Genomic DNA, 18,614 nt, shown 5'->3' with positions numbered 1-18,614 from the left:
AATCTGGTAGAATTTTACATTAAGATAATCTAATTAGAAGGAAATCGATAACTAAGGAATAAATTAGGTTATTCTAGTTGCCTGAACATATCACTAGTCCCACCATTTCTAACATATCGCGTTCAGGTACATCCTCATCACAAGACTTGAAAGACTTAAATTACATTATGTAAAAATAATAATATTAACTTTTTTGGCCAAGAACAATGTAGCCCTTGTCCCAAAAATGAATGAATCTGTCAGCTAGAATTACCGATATGTTTCAGAGAAAAGTGTGTAGGCTAAAGGCAAGAAACTCCGGCAGTCGGCTGGCTGAGACCAGCGCGTAGCTGTGCCGTTTCGGGATAGGATCTACGCGAGATCTCAAGAGAACAGATTAACATCATCGATACGCGAATTTCTGTGGTTGCGGTTCTTTTTCATATCCAATTATTATGATTCCTCTTTAGGATAATAAGGGATGTATGTCAAAAGTTAATTATTAAGGCTACTCATACTTTTTTTTGTGGATTTTATCCTTCTAAACTTGGAATTATCTTAGGGCATAGTTCAAGGATAGCTAGTGGCTTTGTTCTCTTCCAAATACCAGTGTTTCCTTTCCTTTTAGGTTTTATCTCAATTTTCAACCCATTGAAAATTATTTCAAAGATGTGCTAAGATATTTTTAAATCCATATTTAGCTACCGTCAATGCTGAACTTCAAGAGCCTGGATATATCGATAAATGGCGCAAATATATTTCTCATAAATTTACTCACTAAATTTAATTTTCAAGATATAGCCTAGTGGTTACAGTATCCTTAGAAAACGTAACTCAGAATTACAATTTTTATTGTGATTATTACATTTAGGGTTATCTTAGGGTTAAAAAAATTTTAATGCAGAATATGGTATGTATTGAAAACCTGATAGCACTTGTAGGTAAAACGCTTTTCTAAATGTATTGTGCGGTGAATAAAGTAAAGTTTCGAGGTTCAATGATTATTGAAAATATAAGTATATAATAACTAAGAAAGGACAATTTTAGATCAATACATAATTATTAAAAGATAGCTTTCCTTAGATACTATAACCGGAAGAACACAATAATCTCTATATATTAGAATATTTAACTTTGGTTTTGATAGTACAATGTCTTCTAGTTGTCAGCTCTGAAATAGGCGTAGAGATATGAATCTAAATATACAGATATATGCATCTTATCAATTATATAGTATTAAAACTACCATTATGATGGTATTTTAAATCGACAAAAAACATTATTCTATTCAAATTTGTATCCAGTACATCTGTGCTTGTAAATAGTTCTCTGAATATATATAAAATTTTATAATAGTGCTTTTAAGGTTACTAAATTCCTATTTCATACAATGTTCATCTCAAATGCCAACTTCTATTGTTCAAGCTAAAGATTTAATAAGTTCTTCTTATTCCAAAAATCTTGTAAATTAATTAGTTGACATAAAATTCTTTACTATATGAATTCTCCAATATTACATAGAATATGTATATTGTAACTATTTTTGATTATTTTATTTGTTTTTCATATTTTTACGCTATGAAAGATATATGTTTTTGTTTTTTTTCTAATATTTTAAAATATTAAAACAATTATAAATAAATATTTAAAAGACAGAATTGCTTCATTTTGTACAAAACTTAAAATTTGTTACAAGTTACAATTATACAATATTTTAAGAGTGCCAAAAATTTATTCGCTTAAATTTAAGTCTGAACAATTTCTTGTTCTTAGTATATAATTATTCGATATTTTTATATTTAAACACCATTGCTATTTGAAGGTTCGTTTTTAACAAGACCTTGCTTTTTAACCTACTGTATTGGGTAAATTTCTTTGTATATTGGCCATTATTGTAATAAGCATTTGCTATACAAATGAGCTACATTTCAAGAAAAAGCAACTACTAAATAATAGATTTGAGTGAGATTATGAAGAAATTCTTTATTTTAAGGAATTTTTTAAGCTCAGATATCCAAATTTAGTTATTTCCAGATACTAACCAATCTCTTAGTGTTGTAACATTAGTTTTACTATATTGTTCTTTTAGGATTGCTTATTCTAAGACTGCAGTTAAAATACACAAATGGTGTAACTTATGGATTAAGAATTAAGAATTAACAAACATAGTATGATGGCTAGGTCTACTTCTCCCTTCTCTCTCTAATGGAGGAACGTTCTTTTCAACTCTGGAGGCAACTGGTACGGTACCCATTAAACCTAAGTTTTCAGCTAACGCAGCAGAACGAGCATGGCCAGGGTTAGCTCTATAATATTCATCAATAATAGGATGTAATAAAATAGTTTGTTTCCGTATACTTAAAATACTATTTGTAGGAACTGCTGTCCAATCTCCACGTTCAAATGTTAATGGCTCACTTGCAACCATGACAACAGCTTGATCACGACCCCTTCTTTCCATACGATATTCACCAGGTTTCACTTCAACAAATTTGGATCCACAACTGAAATGTAAGGAAGGTGCTTCATCTGTAGCAGATGCAATATATCTTGATACAACTACATTGTCGCCATCTGTTACAGCAAAATTTAATAATGATGGTTCTAAAGAGATTCCTGCAGCATCTTCACCACCTTTTTCAAGAGCTTTTGCTACTGATTCGTTTGCCCAGTCCTTTAAATACCCAATGGTTTTTAATAGGGCTTCTCTCATAGCTACGTCTCCGATAGGCTTATTGTCTTTTTGCTTGGTATCAATCCCCATCTTATCTAAAGTATCTAAAAACAATGCAAATGCACACTCTGAATCAGTACTACCTTGTAAAAAATTTAAGTACTCATCTTTAATAAAATTGATTAGCTTCCTCTTAATAAGCTTGAAATTCGATATACCACCGTTGTGCATAAAACTAATTTTATGGTAATTAAAAGGATGACAATTTGTTTCACTTAAAATACCATAAGTCGAAGCTCTAACATGTGCAAATACTAAATCAGTTTTAGTTTTTTCAGCCAAAACATTTAAGTTTTCATTATTCCATGCTGGAGTGATGGCTTTAAAAGTGCATGGCCCATCTTTTTTCAATTCTTCATCCATAGGATAATAAGCAACACCAAAACCATCACCATTCATTGGTCGGCGTGTATCCAATCGTAGTCTACTATCAAAAGACTGATTGATAATAGAGTGTGCAGGCCTAGTTAAAAGATGAGACAACTGTATAGGCTCTTTACCTTTGAATATTAGGAATCTACACATTTTGGAACTATGTGTAAAATTTTTGTAGCTTTGATGATAATCTTAGAATGATATGTTACAAGTAGATAATTAAACAGCTATGTAAGTTTTAAAAAGCTTAGAACTCGACAGATGCTTTATCTTCATATATATACGTATATATATATATGTATATAATGATATATAGAAATAGCACACATAGGGTTCCACTGTGGCGCAATTTCTGAAATTTTCACGTGAGACCGAGAATGTTACATCCGTGCACCTAACAATTTGTAAATCGAGGTTTTAAAAGTTATAATCTTGCTTAATATAAGTAACTTACTTGCCAAAGTATTTTAATTAACTCAATATCAATTCTGAGAATCCAAAATGAGAGTGACGGGACCCTCGTTGGTTAATTTACAATCCATCATAGCTCCGAACTCGCCATCTTTTACTTTGCTTTCACCCATTTCATCCCTTAAGTTTTTTAAAAATTTATTATACAATTCAAGAGCAATGTCACCCTTTTGAGCAAGGTGGAAATCTGGTTTATTCTTCTTAGTACGCCCCATCAAGGTAAATTGGGAAATTGAAAGAATTTCACCGTTGACTTCCTTAATGTTTTTTTTCCAAAACTTATCGCCTTCTTCGAATATCTTTAAACCTACAACCTTCTTGCTCAACTTGTTAACATCTTCTTCAGTATCATCTACACTAATACCTACTAGAAGCATGTATCCTTTACTTATTTCTGAAACTAGTTTACCACTAACTACTACCGAAGCTTGGCTGACTTTTTGTAAAACAATCTTCATCTTTCCTCTTTAAGTGTAGATTTAAAAAGAATAAATAGTTTTTTTTATTTGATTGTCTGTCTATCGAGTTGCCTTTAATATACTGAAAAATTATTTATTTATATACATATATATATATATATTTGTTATAAATTTTTAATCCAGTTAATGCTATTGGAAAATGGGCGGTGGTGATGCGGCCTTTACCATATCAGGAAATTTTCCCGGATAAGAGTAATTTGGTTTTAATTTCACTGCGGAATAAAATTAAGCATCCTTATATCTAAACTTGAAAGAGATTCTACTACACATATAGATGACACAGCCAAAAAGTCTTATAAGAGCATTTAAAGCAACTAGCCATAGCACAATTGCAAAATAAATAGATGCTCTAGGAGATAGCAGCCTGACAGTGACACTACTATCAATCTGTTCTACCTTGGTATCATTCATCTTGTGCATATTTTCATAATCACCAATACCACCTGTTTCAAGAACTAATGCAACAACAATGAAATTTGTAATTACCCAGAAGATGATAACTAGTGATCTAAATAGACCGTAATAACCAGCTTTCTTTTCTTCAAAATTGACCTCTTTAGTTTCTTCTTTTTCAACTTTAGCATGTAAAATGTTCAAATACTTATCGTAATCTTGTTGAATTTCAGTACTACTAATTAAAATTTCCATATCAAAAGTACCATCTTCTCCTGAAGTAATTTTCCCCAATGGTGCTTTAGCAACTGCGCCTTTAGTACCCCATGAAATATCATGCACGTTACAGAACGCATAGATATTCAAGACATTGATATAGGAGGGGCTTAATAGAATATATTGCATAAAACTTGTAAGCATATGCCATGGTTGTAAGTAAATTAGTGAACTGATAACGTATAGTACGTATGTTGACATCATTGAGATGGCAATATCACGAAATGTCTTGGTTGACATTAATTTTGTAAATGTTATATTACCTTCATTCACAATCTCTTCAAAAGATTTGACGGTCATAAATATACTACAGAAGATCAAATAAACCATCAAAACAGCAAAGATAACACATGTAATAACATAAAAGGATTCTGTATTCTTAGGTTTATTACCTAAGGATAGAACAAAAGTAGAAAACACACAAACACCATATAACCATAAAAAGATTACCGAAAGTATATTAAATGCTGAATGATATGATAAAGCAATTGATAACGTTAAAATTCTAAAGACTAAGAAGAATGAACTTAAAGAAAACCATGACATTATAGTATTGAATAAAAGATAAAGGAATTCTATATTCAATATGAATTTACGAATAATATTATGACCACTAGTCCAAATTTTATAAAAATGAGCAAATGAATAAATACTGGCAAAAAATGAACCATTCAACCATCTTCTTCTTTGTAAAATAAATTCTGGAACTCTTTCAGGAACATCGGTTGATGCGTATGAACTTCTACAATATTTTAATAACCAATTGCTATTTCTTTTTGTTACAATTTCAAAACATAGAATTCTATCTTCTGCTAAATACATATTTGATGAAAAAAAATGCATTTTACTTTCTTCTTCCTCCATATGTTCACCATAAAAATATTTAGTCAAAGGTTCACCAGATACTGCAACTAAACGATAAGCTGAAAATGCACCTGGCAGGACAGTAATGAAACCGAAATTTGATTCTGTAGTTTTATCCAAGATATTGGACATTTTATATTCGAAATTTTGTGATGCAACTAATGGGTTAATCAATTTAGTAAAACCTTTACCAAGATCTGTTTTGATTTCACCACACGCACCACCAACTTGTGGATTTAAAAATTCTTTCCATAGTTCATAAATGGAATCCTTACCTGGCATTGTTCCTGCATCTAATAAACAAACAATATTTGGATTTAATAAATTGGCAAAACCTTCAAATGCCCATCTGTGAGAATTAATCTTCTTTTTATTTTTTTCCTTTAAACAAAATAATAATTGAATTGGCACAGTAGTTTGATCACAATTCAATTCCAAATGATCTTTAGTAACTTTTGTAATATTCATCATTGTAGTATGTTCATAAACATGCATCTTAACTGGTTTATCATCAACTTCATCTTTAGCGAAACCATCTTGATAACAACCTAAAGAACTCAACAAAGCTAATGATTTTTCGTTAATTTTCGCTCTACCATCTGATACAATACAAACAACGATTTTTTTCCAAGCATCTGGACCCCAAACACTGGAACTTTGTCTCTTCACCATATGCCTAACGTTATCCATCACACCTTTCAGAGTTCTACCCAAGAGAATATGATCTTCATTATACATTGTAATAACAATCATCATTTCAGTTTGTCTTGGTCTTGGATAATTTAATTGTCTTACAGAGAAAAAATTGGTTTGTAGATATTGTGGTTCACATGTTATAGCTTGATATCTCATAAATTTAAATTCATTTGATAAGTTATTAACATCATTATCAACTGCATTAGTATAATTACCTAATAAAGATTTTGAAATTGGAGAATCAAAAACAAAATTACCGTTTGATAATTTAAACTTCCTCAATACAGTATTTCTTCTTTTGGGAGTATTTACATTTTCAATATTAAATTCTTTTACATTTAATAAATTATCATTTGATTCTGCAGTTGATGAGTTTGAAGTTGACACGATGGATGATCTTGAAGAAATAGCAGATGATAGTTTCAATTTTTGTAATGTAGTAATATCGTCTGAGTTATCTACTAGGTCTAATCTTGAATTATTAACCCCTTCATACTCACCTAAATCTACATGTGAATATTTATTACGAATGTCGTCTGGATTTCTTGAAGAATATAGTTTATTTCCGTAATAATCACCATCATTTTGTTGCTGAGGTGTACCCATAGTTGTATAGGGATCCACCATATTTCCATCTCTATCTAAATAAGTATTCAATTCATAATTATCACCATTCTGATCCACATAAAACACCTCTGGATCTTCAATTGCATTGGAGGAAAGCGGCAGTGGAGTATCCAAAGGATCATCATCATCATATACATATTTACTGAATGTTGGATTTCTAGACATTGAAATATTTTCTTCATTGGCATTTAAAATTGGTCTTGTATCAGTTGTATTTGTAAAATCATTAGAAGATTGATCAACTTCCAATATACTATTGTCCTGAGAATTATATGGATTATTTGAGTTAATATGATTATAATACAAGTTATCATCATTATAGGATTGATTCTGATTCTGTTGCTGTTGTTGATATTGTGTAGATGATGGTGAATTAATTAGAACGTCTGGTGTGGCAGATACTACATTAATTCTTGGTAAATTTGGTCTTATTTGTGGTGCTGGATGAATTGGTGAATTGGATGGAATATTATTATTAGTATTGAATGTTGTCTGAGACGTTGGTGTACTATCATTTAAAGTATTTTGGATGAATATATCGCTATAAGAGGTACCATTAGCTAGAATGTTATTATTTTGGTTTCTAGTATTGGAGTTGTTATTAGAATAAGTTCGCTGGTTATTATTATTATCTTGATTATAATTTTGTTGATTATAATTTTGCTGGTTATTATTATCTTGATTATAATTTTGTTGATTATAATTTTGCTGCTCATAATCCTGTTGATTGTAATCATAATCACAATCATAATCGTAGTCATAACTGTTGTTTGCGTATTGATCTGTCACATTTTGGTCTTGATCATAACCATTGTAATTGTTCTCATTACCGCCTACGTTGTGATTTGTATTATTATTATTATTATTATTATAGTAGTTATTCATCTTTAATTACTACAATGAATAATTCTAATCTATCACAAAAGATTGTTGATCTCTCACACTAGATTATTGTGACGCTAAAAAAATAGTTGATATAAAGCTTAAATAAGAGAAAAGTCTCGAGACTTTAAAAAAAATGTATAATTCAAGTGACAAAATAATGTTAATAATATATCAATCTCAAACACAAATGAATCAAACACCAAGATATATCAATCCGATGAGACTTTAATTAACCAAGCGATGCCCTTTTTGAAACAATTTAAAAAAAATGAGGTATGAAAAAATATTAGCCCCAGCTCCACCTGCTGTAATTACCATTTAAGATCACTTTACTTGCCGGATCGGGCAACTCTGCCAGCCACTCTAAGATTTACCTCTATTGGAAATAATATGCGAAAATTCATATATGCTACTATTTTTAGTACTCAAAAAAAAAAAAAAAAAAAAAATTAAAAAAAAAAGAAACAAAAAAAAAAGAACAAAAAAAAAAGAAAAAGTTCTATGCGCCGTGCTTCTAAGGCAGTGCAAAAAAACAAACAAACAAAACATATCAGAACTAAGCAGTAACAACGATAGGAATCTTGAAACAATGGCAGTAGACCCCCTTTGAAGTAAGCATTCTATTTATAAAATCTATCGAACAAATGTGTCGGAGGGGTTTCTAATGTGTCAGGGTGAGAGTTTTTAATTTGCTGGAGATTGCTCTAATTGAGATAAAGCATTTCGACACTCCAAATATATATGATTACGTTTCAATTTGTCGAGTATATATTCTTGTAAACCACATGATCGTTGAGCAATAGCTATGGAATTAGTTAACAATGTACGAGCGTTTTTGTTCAAGATGGTAATAGTCTTTATAATTGTAGTAGTATCATCATTTTTAGTTTCATTTAATTGTCTTTGTTTTAAATTACGTCTTCTAATTTCATTTTCTGAAGTGTTTAAATATATGGTACATAATTGGAAAACGACATTTGATAACTTATCAGCCAACAGTGGTGATTTACTTATAGCATCTTTTAAAGCTGTTAGATGAGATTTAGATGAATTTAATAAATTATTCATTATGTTGCATAGATTCCATTGAAGTTCGAAAGATTGATTATCTTCAGAACAAGAGATGGCAAAATTTATCACATCTATCTTGTTCATTAATAAATCAACGAATTGTTGTGGAGATAAAGTTGAAAGGTCATTTATTTGGAAATTATCGTTTGAGAAATCTTGTAATGCATCAATATTATCAGTTGCAATTAAATTTAAACCTTCTAAAGGTAACCGATTAATAATAATTTCTTGTAATTGAGTTTGTGATAATTGATTTGATGTTGTAAGTACAATATCATTCAATTGTAATTGAAACATATTGATCAAATCTTGTAAATAATTGTATTGGATAATAGTTAATTCATGAGAATCATCCAACCGAGATTCTATCAACAATTCCATGATAGTAGAAATATATTTATAACCATATACGATGGTATCTGTAAGAGTTTGATAAGTGATTTGATCTGATACTTCCATCAATTCTGAAGAAGTTTGATCAATATCTGTATTGTTTTGAGGATTGGTTCGAATACCTGAACCATCATATTTTAACGGATCGTTGTTATCAATAGTATCACGTTGCAATGAAGTAGAAGAAGAAGATTCATGGTCTTGTAAGATATTTTCTAATTCATGTAATTCATCTAGTTGGAATTTAATGGAATGATGAAAGAGTTGAATAAATTTATCAGTAATTGGCAAGATATCTTTATTGGAAGATTCAATTAATTGTAAATAACAAACAATCAAATTAAATTCTAAATCCCAACCAACAAGTTGTGGGAAAGTTGAATGAATTGATTCAAATTTGGTAATCAATTCTGGTAATGTATGTTGAATAAGAATGGAAATATCTGGCATATCTTTCATATTAATGTATTGTAAGACATTAATGGTACCATTTGCTGTAGCAATATAATCATTATGAATTTGCAAGAGTAGACGTGTTTGATTATACAGGATATTATATGTACATTCAATGGAAGGGGAACAATTCGATTGAAGAGCTTTTTCATAGAATTCATACGCCAAGAGGTAATTTCGTAAAGTCTTTTTAATATCTGAAAGGAACCATCTTTCTGCTTGTTCTTCATACTCTGTAGCTTTAATGAATAAATCTTGTTGGGAGACAGGTGTATTTGCCAAAGGGGATTGCTTTGAGTTACGATATTTTTTTTTCATAGTGAGTGAGTGTGAGTGCGAGTGTGAGTGCGAGTGTGAGTGCGAGTGTGAGTGAGTGAATATAAAAGTTCAACTATATATAGTAGATATTACGTTAACCAAACCTTGGACGATGCAAGCAGCGTATGATGTAGAAAAAGCAAACTCGGGGAAAAAGTCATTGCAACAATGCAAAGAAAAGGTCTCTGGAAGGCGAAGCCTCTTGATATGTTTATTCTGGAAAAGCAAGGTAGTTCAAATTCCTTAGGAGGCGCATCGGAATTTGAAATTAAAAAAAAAAAAGTGCAAAGTGCAAAGTGCAAAGTGCAATATATATAGATACTATACAATAGGCAATAGGCAAAGATGATTGCAATAGAAGAGGTGTATGATAGGGGAACTAAAAGATTGGTGGATTTGCAAGATGGCGTGCGTGTTGAAATGTACGGGTATCTCAAGAAGATTATTGTTGATGAGGAAAAGTATGGCTTGGTTGTTGTTCCGTTGAATGCGTGTGATGTTGAGATTACAATGAGTTTCGAAGAGGGCCACCCCAAGTTGGTAGGTATGGTAGTAAGACTGTTGTGTAAAGTATTTCACTTGGGCAGTGTCGATGAGAGTGTCGATGTGTATGATAAACAATTGTGTTTGGTACGAAGTGTTTTTGCAAGGCGGGGTGGTGGGAGGGGCAAGTATGTAGTGGAAGAGATTGATCCTATTGAAGGGAGGGAATTGATAGAGGGAGGATATGAATGTGTAATTAGGTATTTGCAAGAATTGATACAACGAGACGAGGAGTTCCCGTTGCAACGATTGAGTGGTAGTAGTGCCCGGGAGATGGGGAGATTACTGGAGATTGTATTAGCCAAGCGGGAACGACTTCGAATCCCACTTTCTGGAATGCCGACGGTTAAGCCGGAAAATGGGATGAATCCGTTGTTTAATCGAATGGAGGAGATAGATTCATGCCACGATTTTGAAGAAACCAATGAAGTTGAGATGATTGGATTACCGAAAAAAAGGATACGAGTGGAGGAAGGATTGATGCAGAAGGCCATAAAGGTGTTGGCGAGTAAGAAGTTGGAGGCTACGGTGACGTTGGATTGTCGTATTGTACGGATGGAGCCTGGCAAGTTTTCGACGTTGCAAGAATTGGAAGGCCGGGTGATGAAACTTGGGATTGTTTGTGATACATGGAATGGCGATGAAGTGATGGATCTTGTGATGTATGATGCGGTGGGGAGGATCCGGAGATTGTTTGGAGCGACCATTCAAGATTCCGGGACGTTGGAGTTGTATGCGTTGAATCGGGATGTTAGTGTGGTGATAACGAAAAGTAAGGTACCGGGGGAGATGGGCGAGCGAGTATATTGGCGAGTGGATTCGATTCGACCCAGGAGAGCGGGACGTACAGAGGAGCAGGAGCAGGAGCAGGAGCAGGAGCAGGGGCATGTGCAAGAGCAAGAGCAGGAGCAAGAGCAAGAGCATGTGCAAGAAAACAAACCATTATTGAAGAACCAATTAATCACCTTCAGTCAATTGCGGGCTGGTACAGATGCACGTTATTACACAGTGATTGGATTGCTACTATCGTGCGAACCAGATCAATTGCCCAACAGCAAGTACCACAAGCTGTGTTTCACCGATTTCACAGTCAACACACAGGGATACAAGCAAGCGTATTTGGTGGACAACTACGTCATCAGCTGGAGTAAACAACTCAATGCAACCAATAGCTTTAGAGTTCACATGTACCAGAATTTCTACGAGTTATTTGAACGAGAATTGCAAGAGAAATGGTTTGCGACTCTGGGCAAGGGACAAGACGGAGGATCCCTGGATCAGCTGAAAGCTGCGAATGGCAGCAATGTTTCGTCAAAGGGCATTGTTTGTGAGATTTGCATCAAGGCTGTGCTGAGAAACAACAAGCTGAATTTGATAGGGCGAGAATGTAGAGTGGTTACTTTTGGGGCCGTGAAGGAGTTTATAGGCGGGGATGAACAGAGGAGGAAGAATGTGAGCGAGTTGTACCGGGCGACGGTTAGGGAGGCTCCGCAGGCAGGGCTGACGCGGTGTTTCAAGAGTTATTCGCACAGTTTCCCGGTGGTGTGGCGGGCGAGGCGGTGGTGCTGGAGGAGGGGCTGTTGCCGTGAAGGAGTGGAGCGAGTGGAGCGAGTGGAGCGAAAGAAGCGAGTGAAGCGAGTGAAGCGAGTGGATCGCCACAGGCGCAGTGACGTCATCGCAGCACTCCGAAATGTAGGCTCACTTCTCCGGCCTGTGCGGGGTAGCGCGGGTAGCGCCGTATATAAGGCGACGGCTCGGACCAATTGCCATGGCATCGGCACCGCCCTGTTCGCCATTCTCCACACACAGAACCCCACGCCCCCACGCCCCCACGCCACCCCACACCCCACAATGACCGAACCGGACCTCAGAGACCGTTTCAAGGACTACCACCAGTCCGTCGCAGACTACAACCGCATTCTCGGCGACGGCCAGAACACCGCGCCGATCTCCGCCACCGCCGCCACCGCCCCGGACACCCCCAAGCAGCACCATGGTGCCTCCGGACAAGACTACCTGCGCCTGCTGGGCGACATGGGCGCGCCGGACGACCACCAGGACGAGCCCGAGCTGCGCGCACGTGACACCGCCGCCGACACGGCCATGTTGGCAGGCAGCCCTCTGGCCACGCCGCTGGCCAGCCGGGCCGACTCGCTGCCGCCGACGGTCGCCACGGTGTGCTCGGCCCAGTGTGGTCCGACGGAGTCGCCGGCGCTGGCCCCGCCGGAGCACTCCACTCCGGCCGAACGCACCCCTCGCACGATGCCCCACGAGCTGCACGAGCTGCACGTGCCGCCGGCCCGCCGGCCCAGCCTGCTGCAGCGTGTGCGGCGCTCGCTCTCCCGTGTGCAGTGATGCGCGGAACCGGATCTGCAACCCCGCCCGCCGATCCTCGCGTATATAACCACACCGCATATACGGCCTTACGTATCATATATAACGACCCGAACACCCCTGGTCTGCCGTGATTTCTGCCGCCTGGCCTTCGCGACTGCTCCCCTAATTCCCGCTCCCCTGATTTCCGTTTCCCCGCCAACATGAGCACCCCGCCACGCAAACGCCGCAGCCGCCGCACACGCGCCGCACACGCCGCGCCACGAGAGGCCTTTTGCTTCAAAAAACCCGCCCAGCGGCCGGACCACTGTGCTCCGGAGAATGCTGTTTCGCCCCAGTCACTTGCCACGACGACTGCCGTTGCCAGTGCCACAAACACCTCCGCCTCCGCCTCCGCTTCCGCTTCCGCCTCCACCTCTCCTACTGGCATCGACATCGCTGTACAAACTTCAGAACCATTGGCCCACGAAATGCTGCAACTGTTCAGCAGAGACAATCACAAACCCACTCCCATCTATTACGACCCACCTTCACAAAGACGACCCAGCGTGTTTGGCCCAAACCAACTGATCTTCAACATACGGCAGCTCAATGCAGAATTGCTGTCGATACAATCTGCTCCCTGTGACAAAGTCGACCCGAAACCAAGTTGGCATGGTGTCCCAGATTGTTGTTGTTTCTATTAACCTTGCATTCTCGCATTCTCGCATTCTCGCATTCTCACATTCTCGCATTCTCGCATCCATATTGCTACTCTCTTTGCTACGCTCTTTGCTATCTCTTTCCCGTCGCTTGTATAGTATTATGTAAGTATCACATCACGTTACATAAGCATCAAGATTTTCTGTACTATTACTCCCATTCCCAGACACGTCTACAACTTGGTAAAACAAGCAGTGTTGTAATCCCTACTCCATCCAGAAACACACTATTCCAACCTTGAACTTGAATTTGTAACTCAATCTTATATAAATAACTGAATCGCCCCACAGCCCACGGCTACCCGCCAAATGCCACGTATAATATATAATAATACTACTTGAGGCATTTTTCCCTCTCTTCGCTTAGCGCTTCTCGCCTCGTGGCGCGCCCCACGTGACTCCGTGTTGTTTTTCTCGCCTTCGTCGACGCTCGCCGAAACCTCACCTCAGTAAACAATCTCAATCAACTCAGTAAACTCAATAATCTCAATACAAAAAAAAATAATAATAAAAAGAAATAAACCCAGAAATTAACATACACCACCACTAACTTATAAATCTTCCTCCTGCCAACAATCCCACCCACACACCCCCTGCTCGATCTATCAAAGATTATTCACTATCCTCCTGCCCTCTCTCTCATCACTCTCTCTACCGGCTCTGACACTCTCAAGAACTTTCACTATCAGAATATACTTTCACTCCCCTCTTCCCCTACCATCCAACGCTACACTCTCCACGCTTCACGCTACACGCTTCACATTTCACGCTTCACGCTACACGCTACACTCTCCACGCCACACTCTCCACGTCACACTCTCCACGTCACACACTCCAAAATCCTCTTTATTCTTTCTGTGTCCCCCCCACCATCCTACTTTTGAACTATCTCTCTTTTAATTTGTAATTGATTTCCCCTCCCCTCTCCCTCCTCGCTCCCTCCTTGCTCCCTTCTCTTCCCCTTCTCTTTCCCTCCTCTTTCCCTCCCTTTGAACAAGTATTATGGAAAACTCAAGCATTTTCTTACAAAACAATTTCACTTCAAGCTCAGATAACCTTCATCTATCAACACCCTCCACAAACAACAACATTCTTCCTGCTCCAGCACCTCCTCCTCCTCCCGCCGCCGCCGCCGCCGCACCCACTCCTGCTTTCAACAAACTTCACAGCAACAGCGATACAAACATGAAATTGGCCTCAACAGATGAAAGGACCTCGCCATTATACCTTTCTGCCGTCTTGCAAAATTTATCCTTAAACAACTCCACACAACAAATTAACATCAATGAAACTAGAGCCATCCATAAAGGCCCCTACCTGATAAAACTAAAAAATTTGCCCAACGATATATCCCTAAGAGAAGCTCATGCCATCTTCGCCCTGGCTAAAGATCTAGTCACCGTCGAACTCATACACGAAGAACATGGAGGTGGTGGCAATTTCGAAAACAACTTAAACTCCGCAACTCAAAATACAATCTCCCCAAACATTTCCAATGAAAACATTCAAAAACATGAATTGGAAACCGTTATCGTGGCCAAATTCATCAACTTGCAACGTGCTTTGCAATACTCCTCAATCTTGAACTCCAAAACAGAACTTTTTGGTTCCGATTTCCCCTTCAAATCTTACGTCGAGTTAATCGACGAAAATACTAAACAACAGATGTTGATCCCACAAGATACAAACCAATTGAGACCGGATTATATCACCTCTTCCGCCCTACAGAATATCGACCACCACAGGTCGGCCTCCATAACCCCTTCAAACCAATTGACTCACACTTCCAAAAGACCAAGCATATTACCAACAAAGTCAAGATTCTCCTTTAGTGATCCTTTCACAACAGATCAATCTCCTCAACAATCAATGGCAAACATCTTGGCTTCAAGTGTGCCCCCACAACTACTTCATTCAACAAACCATTCCACTCATGATTTATCAACTACCATAACAAACAACAACAACAACAACAACAACAACAACAACAACAACACCACCACCACGTCCAATCATTCTCCTCCAAATAATAATGATCCAACAATAGATTCAATCCAAAACGATAATAATCAAAACAATTTGGATTCCACTCTACAACAATCAGATGCTGGTAAATCATTCCTATTGATGGAAAATGATGATATTAATGATAGTATTTGGGGTGCTAAGAATTTGCCTTCCATCATGAATAGTTTCACTAATGGAACTCCTCAACCTTCTACTCCAGGCTTGGAATGGAATTCAAATGATAGACAAACTTCTTCTTTCTTCTTACCTTCCAATTCAAATTTGACTTCTTCTCATACAATGGATATCACTTCAAATATGGTAAACCAAAATAACATCCTTCAAGTTTCAACTCCTCATGGTATTGTTTCTGCAACTACCCCAATCAATTCTTTTAACCCATTGACTCAACAGATTCAACAATTATCACCATCTGCCCCACAACCAATAATACCGAGAGCAACTGCAGAAATGGGTAATCCAAATAGATCAACTTTCAATTCTCAACAGAATAATTTATCTCAAAATGGAACTCCTCAGAAATTACATCAAAATAGATCTTCTATTTCAAATCAAAAAAATTCAAATTCAAATTCAAATACAAACACAAATACAAACACAATTCAAATTAAAAATATTTCTACAAATAACTTGTCAAATACAAACCTTTCAAATCAAAATAATACACCAACACAAACTCCAACTACCACCACTTCTGCAACTACTACTACTACTACTACAATCTCTCAAGCTGATTTATCTTTACTTGCTAAAGTTCCTCCTCCTGCAAACCCAGCTGATCAAAATCCTCCTTGTAATACTTTATACGTGGGTAATTTACCACCAGATGCTACTGAACAAGAATTAAGACAACTATTTTCAACTCAAGATGGGTTTAGAAGGTTATCTTTTAGAAATAAAAATAATAACGGGAATGGTCATGGTCCAATGTGTTTTGTAGAATTCGAAGATGTCAGTTATGCAACAAGAGCTTTGGCCGAATTATACGGTAGTCAACTACAAAGAACTACTGCAACAAACAAAGGTGGTATTAGATTAAGTTTTTCAAAAAATCCTTTGGGTGTAAGAGGTCCAAATAGTAGAAGAACAGGTCCAAACTCAAATAATAATTCGGTAATGATTAATAATCCAAACATTGCTGCTTCCACTTATTTCTCAGCAACTTACAATAAAAATTGATCTTTGTCTTTATTTTACCTATTATATCACATTTTATTTGTTTCTACTTTGCTTTTTTATCCATGGACTGAAACAATCTCTTTTCCTTTTCTCTTTAACTCTGTCTATCTCTCCCTATTTTTTTATTTTTCCTATTTCTCATACTCCCATTTTCTTTTACATCATCACACCTTCATAGCATTATTAATTTTCTCGCATATGTTATTTTCTTTTCTCCATTTTATTTTCTTTTATTTTATTTTATTCTTTTTTTTCTTTTTTTTCCTTCTCTAATTGTAATTCCCTAATTGTTATTTTATCTTATTAAAAATTATCATTTGTTAGATTTGTTCTTACGATGATGGGTTTATTAATTTGAGAATTTTATTTCTACAAACAAATAAAAAAAATAAAATAAAAAAAAAAAAATAAATAAAAAAGTTATTTTCCTTATTAGAGATGCATAAAAATTTGATTAAATTATTTTTTTTCATACTTATTCTCCTATCTCAATTCTTTTATTTTGTCTAAAATAATCTTATGATTATTATCTTTTTCATTGATCTGTAACTATATATATATCCTTTTTTTTTCCTACAATATAATATATCTTATGTAATTTATCTTTTTATCACATCAAACTTTGCTAATAAACATTTTTGCTCCATTTATTTAGTAAGAATAAAAAAATAAAATTACCTGTTCGTATTTATTATTTATTTTAACTAATATACTCCTTCTCTTGTTTAATTCAATGGATTAGTAAGTTAACTGCAGATCAAATTGTCTTTGATAACAATACCTTCTATATTGCTTATAAATGGAAAGAAAAAAATAAAAAAGGAAATTAAACTCTTTATATACCTAACATATATATATACAGAAATACATTACATCAAATTTTCGTCCTTATTGAAATATACCTCAGTTAATATGAAATATTTCTTTTTTTGTTTTAATAATTATTCGTGTTTGATGTTATTACTTGACCTATTATCTATATGAACATTAACTAGATTTTTAACTATATAAACATTATTTAAAAAACATTTTAATCTAACTTATTTTTATAACACAATTTTAAAATTACCATACTTCCCATCGCAGGATTTAAAAAGTTATTTATAAGATGTCATTAGTTTCTAGAGAAACATTATCAATTATATTTATATCAGCTTATTATCAAAATTTCAATTTTAGGATAGTGGCTTTTTTTTAATTACTAAGATTTATTCAAAATATCAAATCAATTCTCTACTGTAAAATTGTAAAAAATAGTTATTAAATTGACCATATTTTTTCAAAGCAACTATTTTCTAAAAAAAATCTGTGACATAGTGATACCGTCAGTACACTGTGTCATGGGTTAGGAGCTTACAAGACCTAACTAAATCAGAGACGTTCGCGTCAACATGTTGCGACGCGTAAACTCGCTTGTATATAAAGCTATGCCCATGAGGCATCTATATAGAATTACACAGAATAAGATAAGTAAATTATAGTTATAAGAATAATCAGAGTTATAGTCATCTGTAAAATACTAGCCAGACCACTATATAATAAAATCTGTTGTAGACATATGCTAAACAATAAAAAGTAATGTTCTCAAGTTTAGGCTTTAAGCAAACGATCACGTAATCCGATGACTACGAGTCAGACAATCGTACAGTCGTGCGATCACGCAATTATATGACTATGAGTCATAATATCATGCAATTGTGCAATCGCTTGACAAGTTAATAAACTAATATTTAGGATAAATAGTTCTATTTGAAAACGTATAAATAGGGCTACTTATCCATCAAGAATTCATAAGTTTATAGTTCGTTCATATTA

The 18,614-nt window shown here is 35.6% G+C and overlaps 6 protein-coding genes across 6 annotated transcripts; 2 read left to right on the top strand and 4 right to left on the bottom strand.

Moving 5' to 3' along the window:
- Positions 1–2,128: 2,128 nt before the first annotated feature.
- Positions 2,129–3,238, bottom strand: DUG3 (glutamine amidotransferase subunit DUG3; the record flags this gene model as incomplete). The annotated part of the gene is made up of 1 exon (XM_004178380.1): positions 2,129–3,238. One exon carries the CDS (start codon positions 3,236–3,238, stop codon positions 2,129–2,131), a length of 1,110 nt encoding a protein of 369 aa, XP_004178428.1.
- Positions 3,239–3,570: 332 nt separating this feature from the next.
- On the bottom strand, positions 3,571–4,017 carry DTD1 (D-tyrosyl-tRNA(Tyr) deacylase; the record flags this gene model as incomplete). Its single annotated transcript, XM_004178379.1, has 1 exon — positions 3,571–4,017. The coding sequence occupies one exon, from the start codon at positions 4,015–4,017 to the stop codon at positions 3,571–3,573; it is 447 nt and encodes a 148-aa protein (XP_004178427.1).
- Positions 4,018–4,263: 246 nt separating this feature from the next.
- CHS1 (chitin synthase I) lies at positions 4,264–7,779 on the bottom strand (the record flags this gene model as incomplete). The annotated part of the gene is made up of 1 exon (XM_004178378.1): positions 4,264–7,779. One exon carries the CDS (start codon positions 7,777–7,779, stop codon positions 4,264–4,266), a length of 3,516 nt encoding a protein of 1,171 aa, XP_004178426.1.
- Positions 7,780–8,463: 684 nt separating this feature from the next.
- Positions 8,464–10,014, bottom strand: TBLA0B00630 (uncharacterized protein; the record flags this gene model as incomplete). Its single annotated transcript, XM_004178377.1, has 1 exon — positions 8,464–10,014. The coding sequence occupies one exon, from the start codon at positions 10,012–10,014 to the stop codon at positions 8,464–8,466; it is 1,551 nt and encodes a 516-aa protein (XP_004178425.1).
- Positions 10,015–10,359: 345 nt separating this feature from the next.
- On the top strand, positions 10,360–12,912 carry CDC13 (telomere-binding protein CDC13; the record flags this gene model as incomplete). Its single annotated transcript, XM_004178376.1, has 1 exon — positions 10,360–12,912. The coding sequence occupies one exon, from the start codon at positions 10,360–10,362 to the stop codon at positions 12,910–12,912; it is 2,553 nt and encodes an 850-aa protein (XP_004178424.1).
- A 1,682-nt stretch (positions 12,913–14,594) lies between these two features.
- On the top strand, positions 14,595–16,799 carry WHI3 (mRNA-binding protein WHI3; the record flags this gene model as incomplete). The annotated part of the gene is made up of 1 exon (XM_004178375.1): positions 14,595–16,799. The coding sequence occupies one exon, from the start codon at positions 14,595–14,597 to the stop codon at positions 16,797–16,799; it is 2,205 nt and encodes a 734-aa protein (XP_004178423.1).
- Positions 16,800–18,614: the final 1,815 nt, after the last annotated feature.

The sequence above is a fragment of the Henningerozyma blattae genome, chromosome 2, assembly GCF_000315915.1.
Source record: "Henningerozyma blattae CBS 6284 chromosome 2, complete genome".
NCBI classification, from domain to species: domain Eukaryota; kingdom Fungi; phylum Ascomycota; class Saccharomycetes; order Saccharomycetales; family Saccharomycetaceae; genus Henningerozyma; species Henningerozyma blattae.
This window is presented reverse-complemented; position numbering and strand designations above follow the sequence as displayed.